Here is a 17,715-nt window from a genome sequence, read left to right on the forward strand (position 1 = left end):
GCGCCTCTTCCGAAAGACAGAAATGCGGATATTCTGGTAAGTAGAGAGCTCGTGGGGAGAGGCTCTTGGCTCTTGGGGGATACGCGTGACCTGGTGGAAGAACCAATAGGCTTCTTGGTGTTTACCCTGGAAGCCCGCGTTACAACCATATTGACCAATCCCTGCCGTCGGTTTGCACACGTTGACGTAATGTAATATGATAAGGAGGAGGGTGGCCTCGGTGCCTTCGCATTTTGTACAGGATTATATGGAGGAACCAGTTGCAGATAGCATTTCTGTAATACTGAATAGGCTGGGCCAATAGTATTGTGCAATTTCCATGACGGACAGCAAAAACTTGCGAATGGGTTGGGCCGAAAGATTGCCATTAAAGCCTCAGTATCTAGGGGTGTGGTGACTTTGACGGACACGGTAAACAGCGAGTAGAAACTCAGAGGGCGTGGACACTCTGAGGTAGTCTATCCAATAGGGTGAATGGTCGGTCTATAAAGTAACGGGTGTAGTCGCATCGTCGCCATTTCAACGAAGCAGTTTGAAGGAGTTTACCGTGGCGGGGAGCGGAGAAATCTGACGAACAGAAACGGATCCTGGTCTGAGTCTAGCTTAAAACAGAATCCGGATCCATCCTGATGGATATGGCTGTTAACCCGCTCCTTGACAGGTATCTACCGGTACAATTGACTATCAGCTTTCCGTCAGAGGGAATATTATAAACATTTCTCATGAGTTTTTTTTCCCATAATCGGTGCTGTCGGTCTGTTTGCTGTAATACGAGTGGAAGAGAGAAATGGACACTGAATGTGCTGCAGGAAGAAATTGCGTCGTTAAAGACATGAGAAGCGAAATTCATGTTGAGGAAACAAAATGTGTTTGTGGTTCGTAACAAGCTGCGACTGTTGTTCGCACTATGCCGGCGCCATCTTCGGAGCGCCTCTGCCGTTGGCCGCTCTCTCCCGCTGCCTGGCAGTTGGTACTAGCATTGCTAGCATTAGCTTCCACATACCAAGTTTTCTTAATAATAGTAGCTCTACCATTCTTTGAGTGAAATCGGTGTTGGTTATATAATGGCAATTGTATCGCTATCAACGGCCTGACACAAGGTGCGCTAACAACACTTACTATTAAGTAACGTTATCATGTAAGTAAAGTTAACGTTATGCCGGCGACTGACAAGATGAGCAGCTTTTGGCGAACGTGAATTGAGCTTAAAAAAAGTAGAGTGCGGGCGCGCTGGCATTATTGCTTGTTTTGTCAGGTTGTTGTTGTAGCCATGTGACGGTCGGGGGTTGTTGTGATCACTGGTACGACGGCAAAGGGCTAACGTAGCTATGGGTGTTTCAGTTGGTTGCCTGGTTACATCGTCACTCAACCCAAGCTGGGTAGCAACTTTCGTTGGAACTTTTAAGTTACACACTCACCAACTTGGTTGATTTTACTTTATTTATATCGCAACTCGACTGTACTTAAGTATCAAGTTTCCTGTTTTTTGTATTTTACTTCGGCACTCATGCCGCCTTATTTCTCATATTACATTTTGCTAATATGTTAATCCGATTTACAGCTAACATAAAAATGTTTGTTTAGTGTTGTTAATTGTCATGTACATGATTACTTTCCTTTTTTAATAATAAAGTACACTAACTGTCAAATGTGTTTCCAAAAGTTGTATCATTCAAAACAGATTGCTTTACCATAAACTATTCAAATAGACTGTCCTTCAATTTTATTATACACGTATTATTTATAGGTATACAGTAAGTACCTGCAGTGGCAGCAAAGTTTACCTTACGTTGTATCTTGCTGAATTTTGTTGAATATGCACGAGCAGGGCGGACTACTTCCTGAGGTACAGGTAGGCAGATGGAGACATCAATTTGTTACACACCTGCCCCATGGGATCCCTTATTTACAGCGTGATGCAAACGCAGTAATACTATTTGCATCATTTGCTTTTGGGTCACTTGAAGAGAAAAGCGCTTAACACCTATTTGGTGTTTTTAGATATAAACGTATTGCAAGGGGACATGCAACATCGTCAATACAAACAAATGTACAACGGATGTAGCTTTAGTGTTTTCCTGCAGATGACCCCCAAATGCCCCTGTTTGCTGGTGAGTTCAACGAGGGCAGAGGATGCTTACAACTCCTGACATCAGAGTTAGCAATGCTGGTATATGGTTTTCATTAGGGAAATGCAGTGATGCATATATGGCACACAAAAGTACATGTCTGCACCTAACTGGCAAGTAACTGGTAATCAGAGCAGCCAAGTATCAAACGTGTTTGAGCGAAGTGTCAGACACCCCTGAGTATATGCAAGTTGAATTGCAGCAATCACACTTCTGGTACTAATATGGACGTGTGAAATGGAGCCCAGAGTTTTGGTTTTGGAAATATAAGCATTGTTGAGAGGCTGCACTGTTCTCATAGAAGTGTATAACTGCGTGCTCGGAAGTCTAAATTGTGCAGGTTGGTGTAACACCAGTCTCGGTTTGCTGCATCTTGACTTGATTGCTTATGACTGCCCCACTTGGCTGAGTGCAGCTCTTGGAGAGGGGTATGGGTGTTTCATAGCTGAACCAGCCCACCATTCGTTGCTACAGTGTCACCACAGTTAAATTAATACTGGTGAGATGGTCTGTAGAAATAATGCTAATCTTGTATTTATGTGGAAATGTGGATGGACATTATTATGGCAAGTGCAAAGTCTGTATGTCTCTCAGTATGTTACTGTCAGTCATATAAAAGCATGGCGAGTTGGTGTTTACAAAAAGAGTCCTAGAGTATTAAGGGAAATGTTTTTATATATATTTTTTCTTTTGTAACGGTCACAAAAAAGTCCAGTTAACCTTGTAGAGATGCAGTTTTTATCTGTGGTAAAATGTGGCAACCCAACTGTAACTAAGAGGTTATCAAGAACTCCCTCTCCTGAGTTAAGCTAGTGTAGCCACATTCCAGGTTATAGAGCAGTGAATCATTCTGTGTAGAGTAGTCTTGCATGCGTTCCCTGTGGAAACTACCTGTTAACTATCCAAGGTGCAGTGGCTAACACAGCCCCAGTGCTACTGATAATGTGACAAGTGGATGTGCACAACACAGCAGGATGTTTACTTTAAAGTTTAGAGATCATTGACATGACAGAGTGGCTGGTGGCAAACCGGTTTCAGGCAATATTGTGCATTTCTGGGCATGTAATTGCACCTCTGTTTGAAAACTGTAGAATAGTCCAGCGCTTACATTTCAGCCAAAACTCCACCTTCAATCCTTTTGGGAGAGCTTTTTTTCTACGGGGAAATGGGGGTGGGGTGTCTGTCTGTGAGATAGACGTAGAGAAGAGGAAGTGGTAGTCATGCATGTTCTCCCGGGACTGGGAGTGCTGATTTGGCAGGAGTATATTCCGAGTCAGGCTGATGTATGCTTGAGTAACGCTTAGAACATGCGACTGACTATGCCTGCATTGTGAAGGGGATTTGCTCTACAATATATGCTTGTGAGTGCGCAGTAGGGTAAGCAGGATTAATTGAGTTTGATAGGATGACATGCACTGTATGCCAACAAGAGAACAATATTATGTCAGGAAGATACAATAAGATAATAATTAGATTACATATTAATCCTAGATGTTAGAGGATGGAATATATGGCATAAATGTTTCTGCCAATACTGAAAAAATAGTCAGTCTTAAGTTGCTACTCCATCTTCATTTTGAGTTGCTGCAAAAGCAGACGGTGTACATGGCTCCATTAATTAGACATGGTACTTTCCATCACCAACAAAAGGACAGAATAGTAGTTTGACAGTTGAACATCAACAATTTGATGATTTTGTTGAGGTGAAGAGCAAACTTGTTCACTGTAGTAAATATCTACATTTTCTTACCACATGTTGGCCTTGACTCATCATTCTAACAACTCCTGCCAAATAGTTAATTGATCTTTCAACTACTCTTTACAGCTCCCATGTCGGGGTTGAGGTTGGCATAATGGGGGTCACAACGATGGACCATGGTTCTGGCGCAGCTGGAAAACGCATCAGAAAACCTTCACTACTCTATGAGGGCTTTGAGAGTCCTGGGATGCCCCCCCTCAATCAGATGGCCTATTCTGGACCCCCACATCCCCCGGTGAAAGACCCCAGCCGACAGGGGAGGATGACCAACCAACTTCAGTTCCTACAGAAAGTCCTGCTCAAGTCTTTGTGGAGGCACCACTTTGCCTGGCCCTTCCATGAACCTGTAGATGCGTCCAAGCTCAACCTGCCTGTGAGTATGAATGTCAAGAAATTGGGAAGTACCCTCCTGTCTAGAGGAGGGACCATCCTTATTTCTACAAACTTGCTCCTTTTGAAATGCACTGCCCAGGGTTGAAGTGGGAAACAAAAGCTATTTTAGACTAACAGGTTGTCATCTAACTAGTTGGTAGCTACTTAATTTCAGTTCAGTATCAGTTTGTCTTTGGAGGTCCTTTCCTATTATATATCGTAATTGGTCAAAATGTAATTTTGGGATGTAGTGGTCACTGTTTCTTGCCCTCATAGTGTCTCTGTCTCCCTCCAGGACTATCATAAGATCATCAAAACTCCCATGGATATGGGCACTATTAAAAAGAGACTAGAAAATAATTACTACCGCAGTGCCAGTGAATGCATGCAGGACTTCAACACCATGTTCACCAATTGCTACATTTATAACAAGGTAAGACTTTGTGTGTGAGTGTGTCTGAGAAAAAATGAGCCTGAGACATCCTGGCAAGATAATGTTTCATGCCAGCTGCTACTGGTAGCCTGGACATATGGCAAACTCCTGAATTTGTCCACAAAACAGGATTTATATAACATTTAATATAAATCAAACCCCCCGGTTCAGATGCAAAATGTTATTAAAGTGAAGCTATCAATTTATTAAATGTATTTTTAATTTTGTGAGAGTATTTGAGAAACCATGCCATGTTTACTTATTGTATGTGTAAAAGTGTGTTTGTGTGTTTGTCTAACTACAAAAAACATCTTTCTACTGTACTACCTCTTCTGCAGCCTACAGATGACATAGTACTGATGGCCCAGTCTCTGGAGAAGGCATTCCTGCAGAAAGTGGCCCAGATGCCCCAGGAGGAGGTAGAGTTGCCTCCTCCCCTTCCGCGGGTCAAGCCAGGCAAACCTGGAAGAAAAGGCAGAGGTAGGCAGATAAGGACTGGCTGCAAGCAGACGTGTTAAGTCTGCAGTCATCATACATACAGTACTGGCATATAATCTTTCAAAAATGCATACACACATGGATGTATGGGCTGAAATCATTTTACTGAACATTTGTTTTTGTGAATCTGCTTCCCCCTGTTCTCCTCCTATCCTCACCCTCTCTCTCCCAGTCTCTGGAGGAGTGACAACAGCTCATCAGGTCCCTGCTGTCTCCCAGTCAGCGTACTCACCTCCTACCCCCGAAACACCTGACTCCATCCTCTCCACCCCACCACAGACACTTTTGACTAAGAGCCTGCCCCCTTCCCTTCCAACTGAACAAAGCATCCCTACCATTACAGGTCTGCCTCCAACACAGCCCACCACTAAGGTAATGATTTTGACAGTATTTTGAATAAAGCTAATGAGGACCAAAGACAACACCTGTCTCTGACTCACCCTCTGTTCATCGTCTTTTCTTCAACCACAGAAAAAGGGTGTGAAGAGGAAAGCAGACACAACCACCCCAACCACTGTAGCCATGCCCATCATGGGCACCTTAGGCGTCAGCGGCATCAGCCTGGGGATGGGCGGTGGGCACGACTCCCCGCTCACTCTCACTTCTTTGGGGGTGGACCACAACTCCACCCTGGGGATGAACCAAGGCCTCAGCCTCAGCCAGGGCATGGGTATGGGCATGGGTATGGGCATGGGCATGGGCATGGGCATGGGTATGGGTATGGGCATGGGTATGGGCTGTGGAACAGTGATGATGGGTACCAAATCGGCAGCGGGGGGCAGGAGAGGAGTGAGTGGACGACCCATCAAGCCTCCCAAGAAGGATTTACCAGATTCCATGGTGCCACCACCGGTGCGCCGCAGCAAGCTAAACCCCCAGCTGCGCTACTGCAATGGGGTCCTGAAGGAGCTGCTGTCAAAGAAGCATGCAGCATACGCCTGGCCGTTCTACAAGCCTGTCGATGCCTCGTCACTCGGCCTTCACGACTACCATGACATCATTAAGCAGCCCATGGACCTCAGCACCATCAAGGTACTTGCCTTAGGAATACACACACACAACTGTATGTTGTGTTAACTTGTCAGAACAGAGGAGTAGGGTGTTAATCTATTCTCCAGTCCTGCTGCACTGAATTGCAGTAGTCAACAGTAGCGGGTGCAGAATGAAAACAGGGCAACGCTGTGATATATCTCTACCATATTGCCCCTTTACAGTGCTTTGAAAACCACTTAAACCACAGGCTGCAATTTGTATAAAATGGTTTCAAATATCTCAAAGATGTAAGTTGGATGGAAAGTATTGGCAATTACTCTAACTGCCCCCCTCACCTTCTTTTCTGGTATATCTTCTCTGATGGAGAATGAGCGTTTGCTTTAAGGTGTAGTCTGTTTGTAATGCCAAATTAATTAAAACTGGTACTCCAGTGACACCAGGCAATAGGGCACCTAAATACAGTATTTGGCTAACATCTCTTCTCCTCCTATTGTCTTTAGCGGAAGATGGACAGCAGAGAGTATCGTGACTCCCAGCAATTCTCTGCTGATGTTAGACTGATGTTCTCCAACTGCTACAAATACAACCCCCCTGATCATGATGTGGTAGCCATGGCCAGAAAACTGCAGGTAATGTTCTTATTCCAGTGGTATGACTATTGTAGTTTTTGCATAAGCATAATTGAATGATAGCAGTTTCCCTCATTGTCTTATGCATCAAATCGTCACAATGTTCTTGCTTTTATACTGGCTCATTCACATACTGTTTAATCCTTTTAGGATGTCTTTGAGTTCTGCTTTGCTAAGATGCCAGACGAGCCTCCAGCACCCCCTAGCTCCTCATCTTCATCCTCTTCCTCTTCCTCGTCATCTGAGAGTGAGCTCAGCAGTGAAAGTGAAGAGAGCGAGAGCAGCCCCAGCTCTGACTCTGAGGAGGAGAGGGCAAACCGGCTGGCAGAGCTGCAGGAACAGGTTTGTACTCCAGTGTATGCACACACACATCAGAGAGAAGACTTTTTCTTGTGGCATTGGATGTAACTTTGCTATATCCTTTCCTCTGTATTCCATTGACTCATCTGCCTTTCGTTCTCCCTTCAGCTAAAAGCCGTACACGAGCAGCTCACTGCGCTCTCCCAGGGCCCCATCGTCAAACCCAAGAAAAAGAAAGAGAAGAAGGACAAGAAAAAGAAGAAAAAGGTAGAAAAAGAGAAGCATCGGAAGATAGAGGAAGAGCTGCCGCCTGTAAAACCGGCCAAGACCCCCAAGATCACCAAAACTCCAAAACCCAAGAGCAACCGAGGACCGGCCTGTCCTGTAATGCCAATTAAGAAGGCGCCGAGCAAGAAAAACAACAAGAGCAAGTGAGTACTGACACCTATTGGACAATGTTGGAATTGAAAGCAGGTTGTGCATGCTGTATTTGCACGTCGAAGATGCCCCAGAAATTCTGCAAGAAGTCCCAAAAGGGCTTCACTCTATCACAAAGTCAGACAGGTTGCTGCATGCTGTAAATTTAATAGAATTTGTTGTTGTAGTTTAAAATAAGTGTCAGTTAGAAGTGATTATCATTAATGCAAGCCATATAATGTGACGTCAGCTTGCTTGCTGTTTCTAAAGACCATGCTCTGATGTTGATCGTGATCTCTTTGTGGGTTAGAATAGACCATCTCTCAAGTCATCTTTTAACGGTCTCTCCCTCCGGTCTTCCATCAGATCCAAAAAGGGCGGCATGACGTTTAGCATGCCTCAGCCGGTCCACGATCCCATAGTGAGTCATTTCGACTCGGATGAAGAGGAGGAGACGGCACCCATGTCGTATGATGAGAAGCGTCAACTCAGTCTAGACATCAACAAGCTGCCCGGTGAGAAGCTGGGCCGCGTTGTTTACATCATCCAGTCCCGCGAGCCGTCACTCCGAGACACCAACCCAGAGGAGATCGAGATAGACTTTGAGACACTGAAGCCATCAACACTGCGGGAGCTGGAGAGATACGTCATGACGTGTCTGAGGAAGAAACCTCGAAAGCCATATGGTTAGTAGAAGGGGGGGACGAGATCATGAAATAATAGCTGATTTAGGTCCATAATCACGAGATTTGTTGCTTCACCTTTCTAATTAAAATGTTCATGTTTTCTCTTATGTTTCATTCTTGCCCTCTGTTTGGTTTAAGTATATCAGTATGAAATACAGATTCTTTTATTAATTCTCAGAAATAATTACAACAGAAGGACAGAAACTCTGATCCTTGGTGTTCTTTGGGCCTTTTAACTACCCCAAACTCTACACGCCTTGAAGTATTCACTGGAGTCTATCAGCTATAGATCTTTGATAATGTAGTACAGCACCCCCATCTTATTGATATTGTTGTCTGTTTGTATACAGCAAGTAAAAACAACATTGCTGGCAAGTCCCGGGAAGAGCTCGCTCTGGAGAAACAAATGGAGCTGGAGAGAAGGCTGATGGACGTCAGTGGTCAGCTCAACTCTGGAAAGAAGCCTCCTAAGACCAAAGGTAAGTCCTCCATACTGCTATCTTAAAGAGTACAGTGTTAGGGGTGAAAATCATTAAATATTGATCTAGTCCAGTTTAAGAATAAGGTGCAAGATAAAGGTTATGTCAGAAACTGGTCCGTGTTTTTGCAAATCACTTTTTTCTGGGTAGCTGGTGTTAAATTTAAAGATGTTATAGAGTTCAATGGCCCTTAAATTTCCTTTCCTTATATTTAATTAAAAGCTTTATTAAAATTAAATTAAAACCTCACTCATTGTCATGTGTTGCACTGTTGAAAGAAATATTTTTAACAGTGCAGTGTCTGTTGTGGAGATATTAAAAGATTAAATGTTTTGGTTACGCTGTCTATAAATGTTTTATCTCATGAATGTGAAAGTCAAAATATGCACCACATGGTCTTGATTGTGTGTTTTTGTTTTCTCCAGCAGAGAAACCTGCAACAGAGCCGCACACGCAGCCGTCACGTCTCAGCGCCAGTAGCTCCTCCTCCGACTCCTCTTCGTCATCCTCTTCGTCCTCATCCTCAGACACAAGCGACTCAGACTCTGGCTGAGAGGCAGAGGGTTTCCTTATGAAAGGGTCGAGTGAGGGGACCCTTGAGTTTCGCTTTCCCACTGAGTGGACTGAACTGCAGTAGAGCTACTGACGATGGAGCCGCAGGACGGATCAGAGGAGACCAGAGCTGGGCAGAACTGGTCCAACTCAACAAGTGTCAAACCAAGAACGAGAGAGATGGGGCTTTCCCTGCGCTCAGCTCATTCATCCAGTCCTGCCCTGGACACAGAAAAGTTGAGGATGGATGAATGAATGGAAAGAAGGAGACTCATTGTAAAGTTCTGCCGTTCTCTGGAGAACTGGCCTTGTCGGGCAGAGCGAGGGATGCTCCATCTCCTGCAAACAAAAGGAGAAGAGCGACGCATGCGTTGGAGGGATAAGGGTGCTAGAGCCAGAATCAGTCTTATTTCTGGAGATAATTTCCCTTCTTCCCGTGCTCCCTGTCTTTATGCTGTATAGATAAGGTGTACAGTTATATAAATATCTATTTTTCTTTTATAAAGAAGCATTTTATGGAGCTAATTTATTCCCTCATTCTGGGAAAGATGAACTGGTGTGGGCGGAGTTGTGGTTTAGTTTTTGTTTAGTTTTTTCTTGAGTGACAGAAGGTAGAGGGGAAACGTGTGTGTGTGTGTGTGTGTGTGTGTGTGTGTGTGTGTGTGTGTGTGTGTGTGTGTGTGTGTGTGTGTGTGTGTGTGTGTGTGTGTGTGTGTGTGTGTGTGTGTGTGTGTGTGTGTGTGTGTGTGTGTGTGTGTGTGTGTGTGTGTGTGTGTGTGACAGAGAGAGAGAATGTGTCACATATGTGTTTGCATGCACATGTGCGAGTGCGAGATCCGGCACCACAAGTGCAGCCTTGTGACGTTCCTCATAGTTTTGACGCAGGCGTTGAAAATCAGTCTGCACGCAGAAGCACCTTGGTTCAGTAGAATACAGAATGCATGCAATACAGAGGAGCTGACAAACATCTGCATACTCATGTACTACTTTACTGCATCCTTGTGTACTCATGTACTAGTTTGAAAGGGTTGGCCACTGTATAGAAATGTGACATAGTTACACATCAGTTTATACATAAATATTTCTGTTCCCATGTGTGCTGTCTTTTTTTTTCATCCATTTCTCTGTAAAAGTGTTGCTTTTTTTTCTTCTTGTGACCAATCTGCTAATAAATTGTGAGGACGTGTCTTGTCCACTCACCTGTGCCCAAATAACATCTTGGTTCTTTTGATTTCTTCTGGTGTTCAGGTCTGTTTGACTTAAGTCACTAAACATCCGACTAGACTTTGAAGTTGCAAGAAAAAGGTTTTGCTGATTCTTGCGTTTGGTATTTTATTTATGCAGGTGAAGCACTTTGGGTTGATTTCCTGTGGGCCATCACTTCTTAACACCATGGTGTCACAAAAGCAAAACGGCTTTGTCTTTAAAACAATTTGGCCTTTGAGATCTGTGGCAGCTGAGTTTTATTTTCTGTTTTAATTGAGTTTTGTTTAAGAGTAAGTTTACTTGTTTGTGTGATTAAAAACATTAGTAATAACAGGTTGGAAAGTTCTCTCCAGCAACTTTAGGTTGTGGATGGTGAGATTTTATCTTATTCAGCCTCCTTGGCAATAGATAATTGGATTTTTTTTAAAGCAAAAGCAATGTGGCTGGTGTAAACATGATTTTTTTTTTTTTAATTTTGGGATCCAGCAGCCAGTTTAACCAGTAGACAGAAAAAGTGGTTTAAATGTTGTGAGTAATAACAATGCACTGTTTGTTTGGTGGTACTACTAAACATTTGTTTTGTTTTAGGTAAGGTGTGTATCATTTCAGTTCTTTTAAAATCGCCTACGGCTTGAGATTGGAGTATTGTATGTTGGAAACGTATTATTTATTTAGAAGGAATTTGAATGGAAATATTGAAAGTAATCAAAAGCTTTTAAATCGAAGTCTACTCTATAAAATATGCACAGATTAACTGTCAGGATTGTAGAAGTGTACATATTTTACAGTCTCAATCTTTGAGCATGTTTTTATTTTTCCTTCAGTAACTTGGTCGAGCTTTTTCTTTGTCTCTTGGGCTACTGTTCTGAAACAAAATACAGTTGTCGGTCTTTTCTGAAGTTTGTCGGAAATCTGAATGCCTCTACTTGACTCCATCATTTCATCTGAACATCTGTACATAAATAAACTGAGACGTGTTCATCTTTTCACTGACTGGGGGGGATATTTTTATTTTATAATTTGAGGAACATACTGAGCTCATACAAGTCTAGGAATTAGGATGTTTATACATGACTTAATATAAGAAGCTTTTGAAAACAGATATTTACTGATACAAAATGTATCAAAATGTACATTTTACTATTCTATATTTACAAAAATAGTAAAATGTCATTTTTTTTAAAAACTAATTAGGGAGGATGTAGTTTTATCATCTACTGATCAACTCAAGTCAGAAATCCATGAAAACGAGTGTTTTGGCTCCATCTAGTGGACAAACCGAGAACTAAAACAACGCAGTAAAAACATCATGGCGGCCGCCACACGACGTTTTATCACTGGGAGACTTGACCTATACACCGCCCTCTGGTGGTCGCAGTGCGTTACTACATCTCTAATGTAGGCTAATTTCTAATTTAGGGCTACCTAAACCCAGAATTTTGGTCTATCGGCTATATATTTAAATACCCTTCAATGACACGGTTTTTATTAACCAAATAGAGTTGTAAAATTAATATTTTTCCAGCTTTTTTGGCCTTTTTTTAGGATGAATCCTCTACTGGGGAACACAACTTTCATGTTATCTTGGCGCCATCTAGTGGACAAACCGAGAACTACAACAACAGGAAATTAAAAAACATCATGGCGGCTGCCACAAGGCTTATATCAAGGTTGACACTGGTCACTGGTAAGTTTATAATTTACCGTGTATCATTTAGTGTATATAGTTAGATAAATAAGGAAAGGTGTTCGGGATGCTGTTTCGCTTTGCAGGATGTCTTTTACGTCGTGCGTTTGTCGTCAGTTTCCCCGTTTAAGCTAGCTAACGCTCGCTAAGTAGCAACTGATTTGTTAATGTTAACTGAGTGGAGTAACCTTGTGGAAGTTTGGTAAAGTTTTTTAGGCCTATGTTTTTCTACTAACTCACAACTAGTTAGCGGGCATTTGGTTTTAGCTTTAGTGAGTTAAATCCCTGATCCGTGACATTGAAGAAAAAAGTAGTAACGTTACCATCTAGGTCAGGGCTGATTTAAGTTCATAATCATGATAATAAATTGAACGTCGAGTGAAAATAAAACTGCCCATAGTACTGGCTCTGAGTCATATATAGTAATTATTTTCTGGATCAATCGTTTTTTTTCTATAAAATGGCTGAAAATAGTGAAAAAATGTGTCCCTGATCAGTATCATTGTTTATTAAATGACTAAAATTATTAATCCATTATCAAAATAGTTTCTGATTGATTTTCTTTCGATTGACTAGCATCATTTCAGTTGTAATATAAATGATTTATTTTAAATTTCCAACACCAAACAGTGGAAGCTAATGCTCTTTGCTCTTTGGGATAGAAAAGTGTCTTTCACCTGAGTTTTGGTTTCTGGAAGTTCTGTTTGCAGGAAGTATACAATACAATACAATACAATACAGTACAAATACACAAAATAGATCAGTATAGTTATAAGGATAAATGTTGACAAGGTCAGTGGATGAGTGAAGAAAAGAGATGTGTTGGGTACTCTTTAATTTTATTCCATTAAATGAATCCCATTGCACATGCAGGCCTGAACCCTTTGGCTAATCCAATTAAAAAAGAAATGGCTCAAGTTAGCCTCCTGTCCTGTTTGTTAGCTTACCTATCTTGATTGATCTTCCCATCAAAGATATCCAGAGAAGAAGAACTCCTGGCACTTACAGCCTTCCCTCTGAAACCATGAATCCCTCATAAAGCTGCAGTGTCGACTGTCCTCCTCAGGTGCCACTCTGACTTTATGCTGCTCTCTTCACACCCAGGAGGAGGCAGTGGCATCGGACGGGCGGTGTGTCAGCGCCTCGCCTCTGAGGGCGCCTCCGTGGTGGTCGCAGACATCAGCGAGGAGTCGGCCAACGAGACCCTGGGGAGCCTGCCGAGTGACCTCAGAGGACAGGATCACATGGCGGCTGCGGTGGATGTGTCGTCAAAAGAGAGTGTAAAGAAGCTGGTCACAAGTATACAGGTGGGTAATAAAGACAGAGAAACACAGAAACACACACTGTCATTCTGTTTAAGTCAGATTCTGCAACATTTTCAGAGAAATACATACATATTTTCTATATGTTAGAATTTTCTTTTTCCCCTCTTTCTGTTCTGTTAACAGTTAATGTCCTCCTCTCCCTCTGCAGACTCATTACTTTCAGCCTCCCTCAGTGTGTGTGAACGCAGCAGGCATCACCCAGGACGACTTCCTGCTCAACATGGAGGAGGAGCAGTTTGACAAAGTCATCCAGGTCAACCTGAAGGTACGCAGCTGTGGCACACCTGGGGCCCGTACCACGAAGCCAGACTGGTGGGTTATCCAGCTAACGTGGGGCTATCGCGAAGCTGGCTCGCTTTTAATCGGGGTAGATCACCATGGTAACCTAACCTGCAGGGCTAAGATCAAAACCTGTCAGCAGCCCGACTGCTAACCAATGAGATCACTGGAAAAAATGCGTTATAATTCCTACAGGATCCTGATAGGGACAAAAGTACTGCCTTTACAATAAAGTGACAATAAAGAGCAGTATATATTTTTTATAGGTCTGCTGTTCCAGGTTTTACATTTCCACTCTGGCTTTAAAACTTTTAACAAACATAGGCATAGTTTATGAATTTATGAATGTAATACTTACGATTAAAGTTGCATTTTAATTACGCAAACTTTCTTCCTTTCCCGAGAAGATTCCTGAAAGTGTCGACGTTTTTGCGCTCTTATTCCATCCCTGCTGCTCAGAGTAACACGAGGCAACTTTGTGATAAGAATTGGAAACAAAAAGTATACTCTCTGTTGTCTTTTTAATCAGAAAACCTCAGCTTTTGTTGTTTTAGTTGCTTCCACGACAAACCAAACTGCAGCAGAATCCAGACAGATTTTCCACTTTAAATCTTTAACAAACTGAAAGTCACAGCAGCTTAGAGATAAAAACATTCCTTGTGTATGACATCTGCATCTCTGTCTTTCTGTTGTGTGAAATACTGAAAGTTAACACTGCATATTAAATGAAGATCAGAGAACAAAACCGAGTGAAATGATTTCTTCAGTCATGTTTCCTCCTGCGTCTCTCCCAGGGTTCATTCTTGGTCATTCAGGCTGTCGCTCAGGCTCTGGTGGCCTGTGGAGCACCCAAAGGATCCATCGTTACTGTGGGCAGCATCGTGGGAAAGGTGAGATGCCAGCAGGCCTGGCAGGCATATCGTCTCTTTTACAGTTTTAACATTCAGATGAAGCTTTTAGGTTTTTATCCAGAAAGCCACAACAATAAGTGTGGAATTATCCAAAGCTCTTAGAGGATAAAGGTAGCGGTTTTAACCTTTCTGATGAACATTTTCCAAATCATAAGATACAAGAAGGAACTTCCACAAATCCAACGAGGACATATTTTTATTCTAAAACACAATGAATGCCAAAGTTGTATCTGGTGGATTTGAACTTTGGCTGAAAAGCCTGCTGTGATACAGAACCTAATGCACTGTGTGGTTAACGTTTGTAGGTGGGAAACGTCGGACAGGCTAATTACGCCGCCTCTAAAGCAGGAGTGGAGGGTTTGACCAGGACCGCTGCCAAAGAGCTCAGCAGGCGAGAAGAGCCTGATGCACCAGTAACACATCATGAGACACAGAGTCAATAAACAAATGAATGAATGCATCTAAATGTTTGCTTTCCTTCTCTTCTCCTCCAGGTTTGGGATTCGGTGTAATTGTGTGCTGCCAGGATTCATAACGACTCCGATGACGGATAAAGTTCCAGAGAAGGTTATTAACAAGGTGCGACACACAGCTTTAGTAGCACTTCATCTATCAGGAGGGAAATCGTGTGTCAGGTGGAAACTGCTGGAGGATCAAATAATAGTAATGTCCTGACCTCTGAATAACATGCAGTTTATAAAATCAGACATCTTTCGTGCTGTAAATGACGTTTTGTGCAAGTGAAGACATTTAAATAAAGTTCCACAAATGATTGTTTAAGCCAGGAAGGCAACATGGACATTTCTAGGTGTGAATTAAAGTCAACATAAAATGTAAACCTTTTCATTTTTACAAGCTATAATAAAGTAAACACCAATTTAACAAACCAATGTTTTGCTTGTGTTGCAGATTAAAATGCAGTTACTTGACCTCTTACAAATAAAATAATATATATAACCTTTTATCTATGTGGCACTTTTCAAACTATGGTGATCGTACTTTGTTGCAGATTAAAGGGTCAATTATTAATAAGAAAGTGGCAAAAAATGTGAAAAACAAATCAAATCTGTTGTTTTGGAGGGGCTGCAGAAGTCTTTAAAACACAGCAGATGAAACTAAGAACTTCTGCATAACTAAACATTATCAGGCGTCAGTGGGACAGTTAATGTTTTTGGTTGAACTGACCCTTTTTAATATAATATACAGTGCTGTCCTCCTTCACTCTGGCTCTGTGTCGTGTTTTTATGTGTTTCAGATGAAGTCCTTGGTGCCTCTGGGAAGAATGGGTGAGCCTGCAGGTCAGTGAAGACGCATGTTTAACGTCACTCTGACACTGTAGACCTTTATTCTCATCTCATAGATGTTTAGAATGGAGAAGTGTGGCAGCTCCCAGCAACACAAGAATCTGCTAGGTTTTTCCTGGCGGACACAAAAAACACTTTGATTTGTTAATATTTCAAAGTTATAAAAACGGACTCTCTCTCTCTCTCCATGACTTCTCCACACCTTTGATCCTCCTCCCTTCAGTTTTTGTCCTGTACAGTGACATTAAGGGAAGGGATATGGATTGTACGTAGTCTACATGTGTGTCTGACATGCTCAGTTTCCAAGACTTCATCACACTTCACATCACACTCTTCCTTCTGTCCTCCCCCAGAGGTCGCTGATGTCTGTGCCTTTCTAGCCTCAGAAGACTCTCGATACATCACAGGAGGCAGCATCGAAGTGACAGGTTTAGTATGATTCAATTCTCCGTCAGCTGCTTCTGTAAAAACACACCTTTAATTTCATCTCTTCTCATCAGAAAGTGGATAGTTGTTGCTTTTAAAAGTGACAAGTTCGCCTCTGCTAAACATTTATTGACCAATATACAAAGTGTTAAAGCTGAACTTATGTGTCTGTCTTTGTCAGGTGGACTTTTCATTGGATAGATCGGCTGTCCGTCACACTGATGAAGACCAATGGGAGGCCAGTTCCTTCATAGTGAAAATGATTATACTTTTATTAACACTTTAGTCATGGTTATTGTTGATTTATGTTTTATAAATCTGCTTGTAAACATGTATGATACAGTGTAAAGCCACTTTTTGTGCCAATAAATGAGTTTGTAATATTTTTATACAGAAAGTTGTATTTTAATTTGAAAGCTCACAATTAAAACTACTTCATTTAACCCTTCAGATGTCTGTAAAGCCCTACACACAATAGTACCATTTTCTTTCCCGATTCATCCTAAACTTGCTTTGGAGGGCGGATGGGATTCGAACCAGCCACTCCAGATCTACAGACATTTTTTAGAGATCATGCTGACGACTCTGTCGAACCTCTTCGTATTTTCTTTGTTCTCTGGGAGCCTTTATGCAGTCGCTCTGGAAGTTGGCTTTTAAAACACTGTTGATGGTCAAAGGACTGATTGGAACCACTGAACTCTCCAGATGCAGCAGGCGCTTAACTCACTGAGCTCATCTGCTTCTCGACATGTTTGATAAGGCTTTCAAAATGCAATCGAATTTGTTGGCTTTTAAAAGCGGCTTAGAAGTGAAAAGGGTTCAACAAATCTCTCTGCTGTAGGTTAGTGGATGCTGGTTTTCACAACACAGCTAAACATGCAAGTTAGGTTTTCCCAAAGATCATGCAACAGTATATTCCCCAGAGCCACCAAGTGAAACAACAGTCGAGCAATATTTCCACGTAACTTTACATTTTGAAGCACAAGTTCAGAGGTGAAGGAAAAAAAGGGTTCACCACTGTCAAAACCCTGCACAATGTTTTACACACTGACAGATGCCAAAGTCCTGCAGAAAAATGAAGGTTTCTGTTGTTTCACTTTTACTGTAAAAAGCAAAGCTAGTATCTCTTGAACAGCAAACCTTTAAAAGTGTATTTTTTTCTTTGTGCTCTTAAAAGAAAGCTACAAAATGCACAAATTTTGATGGTTCACAGCCAGTTGTTTTAAAATATGTGATATGTTTCACGCGATATACATAAACTGACGATGATCAATCACTTTCACACGTGCATTACATTGATGGGAAATTCACAGGGGAAGGAACTCCAAAC

The 17,715-nt window shown here is 42.1% G+C and overlaps 2 protein-coding genes across 3 annotated transcripts; both read left to right on the top strand.

Annotated features, from left to right (window-relative positions):
- Window positions 1-11,440, top strand: brd2a (bromodomain containing 2a). Of its 2 annotated transcripts, none has more exons than XM_070921219.1 (12): window positions 1-661; window positions 3,955-4,261; window positions 4,556-4,693; window positions 5,032-5,173; window positions 5,364-5,563; window positions 5,663-6,223; window positions 6,685-6,813; window positions 6,964-7,155; window positions 7,282-7,544; window positions 7,897-8,216; window positions 8,567-8,695; window positions 9,124-11,440. In XM_070921219.1, the coding sequence occupies exons 1-12, from the start codon at window positions 630-632 to the stop codon at window positions 9,246-9,248; spliced, it is 2,538 nt and encodes an 845-aa protein (XP_070777320.1). In that variant the 5' UTR covers window positions 1-629; the 3' UTR covers window positions 9,249-11,440. The 2 variants fall into 2 exon arrangements, with proteins under 2 accessions (XP_070777320.1, XP_070777319.1); XM_070921218.1 differs by having other exon boundaries at window positions 3-661; window positions 9,121-11,440.
- A 654-nt stretch (window positions 11,441-12,094) lies between these two features.
- hsd17b8 (hydroxysteroid (17-beta) dehydrogenase 8) lies at window positions 12,095-16,753 on the top strand. The gene is made up of 9 exons (XM_070921974.1): window positions 12,095-12,140; window positions 13,245-13,447; window positions 13,614-13,730; window positions 14,539-14,634; window positions 14,961-15,046; window positions 15,150-15,234; window positions 15,911-15,953; window positions 16,313-16,387; window positions 16,567-16,753. Exons 1-9 carry the CDS (start codon window positions 12,095-12,097, stop codon window positions 16,584-16,586), a joined length of 771 nt encoding a protein of 256 aa, XP_070778075.1. The 3' UTR covers window positions 16,587-16,753.
- The last annotated feature ends 962 nt before the right edge of the window (window positions 16,754-17,715 follow it).

Source organism: Enoplosus armatus, chromosome 16 (assembly GCF_043641665.1).
Source record: "Enoplosus armatus isolate fEnoArm2 chromosome 16, fEnoArm2.hap1, whole genome shotgun sequence".
Lineage (NCBI taxonomy): Eukaryota > Metazoa > Chordata > Actinopteri > Centrarchiformes > Enoplosidae > Enoplosus > Enoplosus armatus.

Excerpts from the sequence above, each read along its gene's own strand:
- hsd17b8 (XM_070921974.1), top strand. The coding sequence starts at position 12,095 with ATGGCGGCTGCCACAAGGCTTATATCAAGGTTGACACTGGTCACTG. Across the intron at positions 12,141-13,244 it reads AAGGTTGACACTGGTCACTG|GAGGAGGCAGTGGCATCGGA; the intron begins GTAAGTTTATAA and ends CTTCACACCCAG. Across the intron at positions 15,047-15,149 it reads GCTGCCAAAGAGCTCAGCAG|GTTTGGGATTCGGTGTAATT; the intron begins GCGAGAAGAGCC and ends CTTCTCCTCCAG.
- brd2a (XM_070921218.1), top strand. The coding sequence starts at position 630 with ATGGATATGGCTGTTAACCCGCTCCTTGACAG. Across the intron at positions 662-3,954 it reads GTTAACCCGCTCCTTGACAG|CTCCCATGTCGGGGTTGAGG; the intron begins GTATCTACCGGT and ends TACTCTTTACAG. Across the intron at positions 5,174-5,363 it reads ACCTGGAAGAAAAGGCAGAG|TCTCTGGAGGAGTGACAACA; the intron begins GTAGGCAGATAA and ends TCTCTCTCCCAG.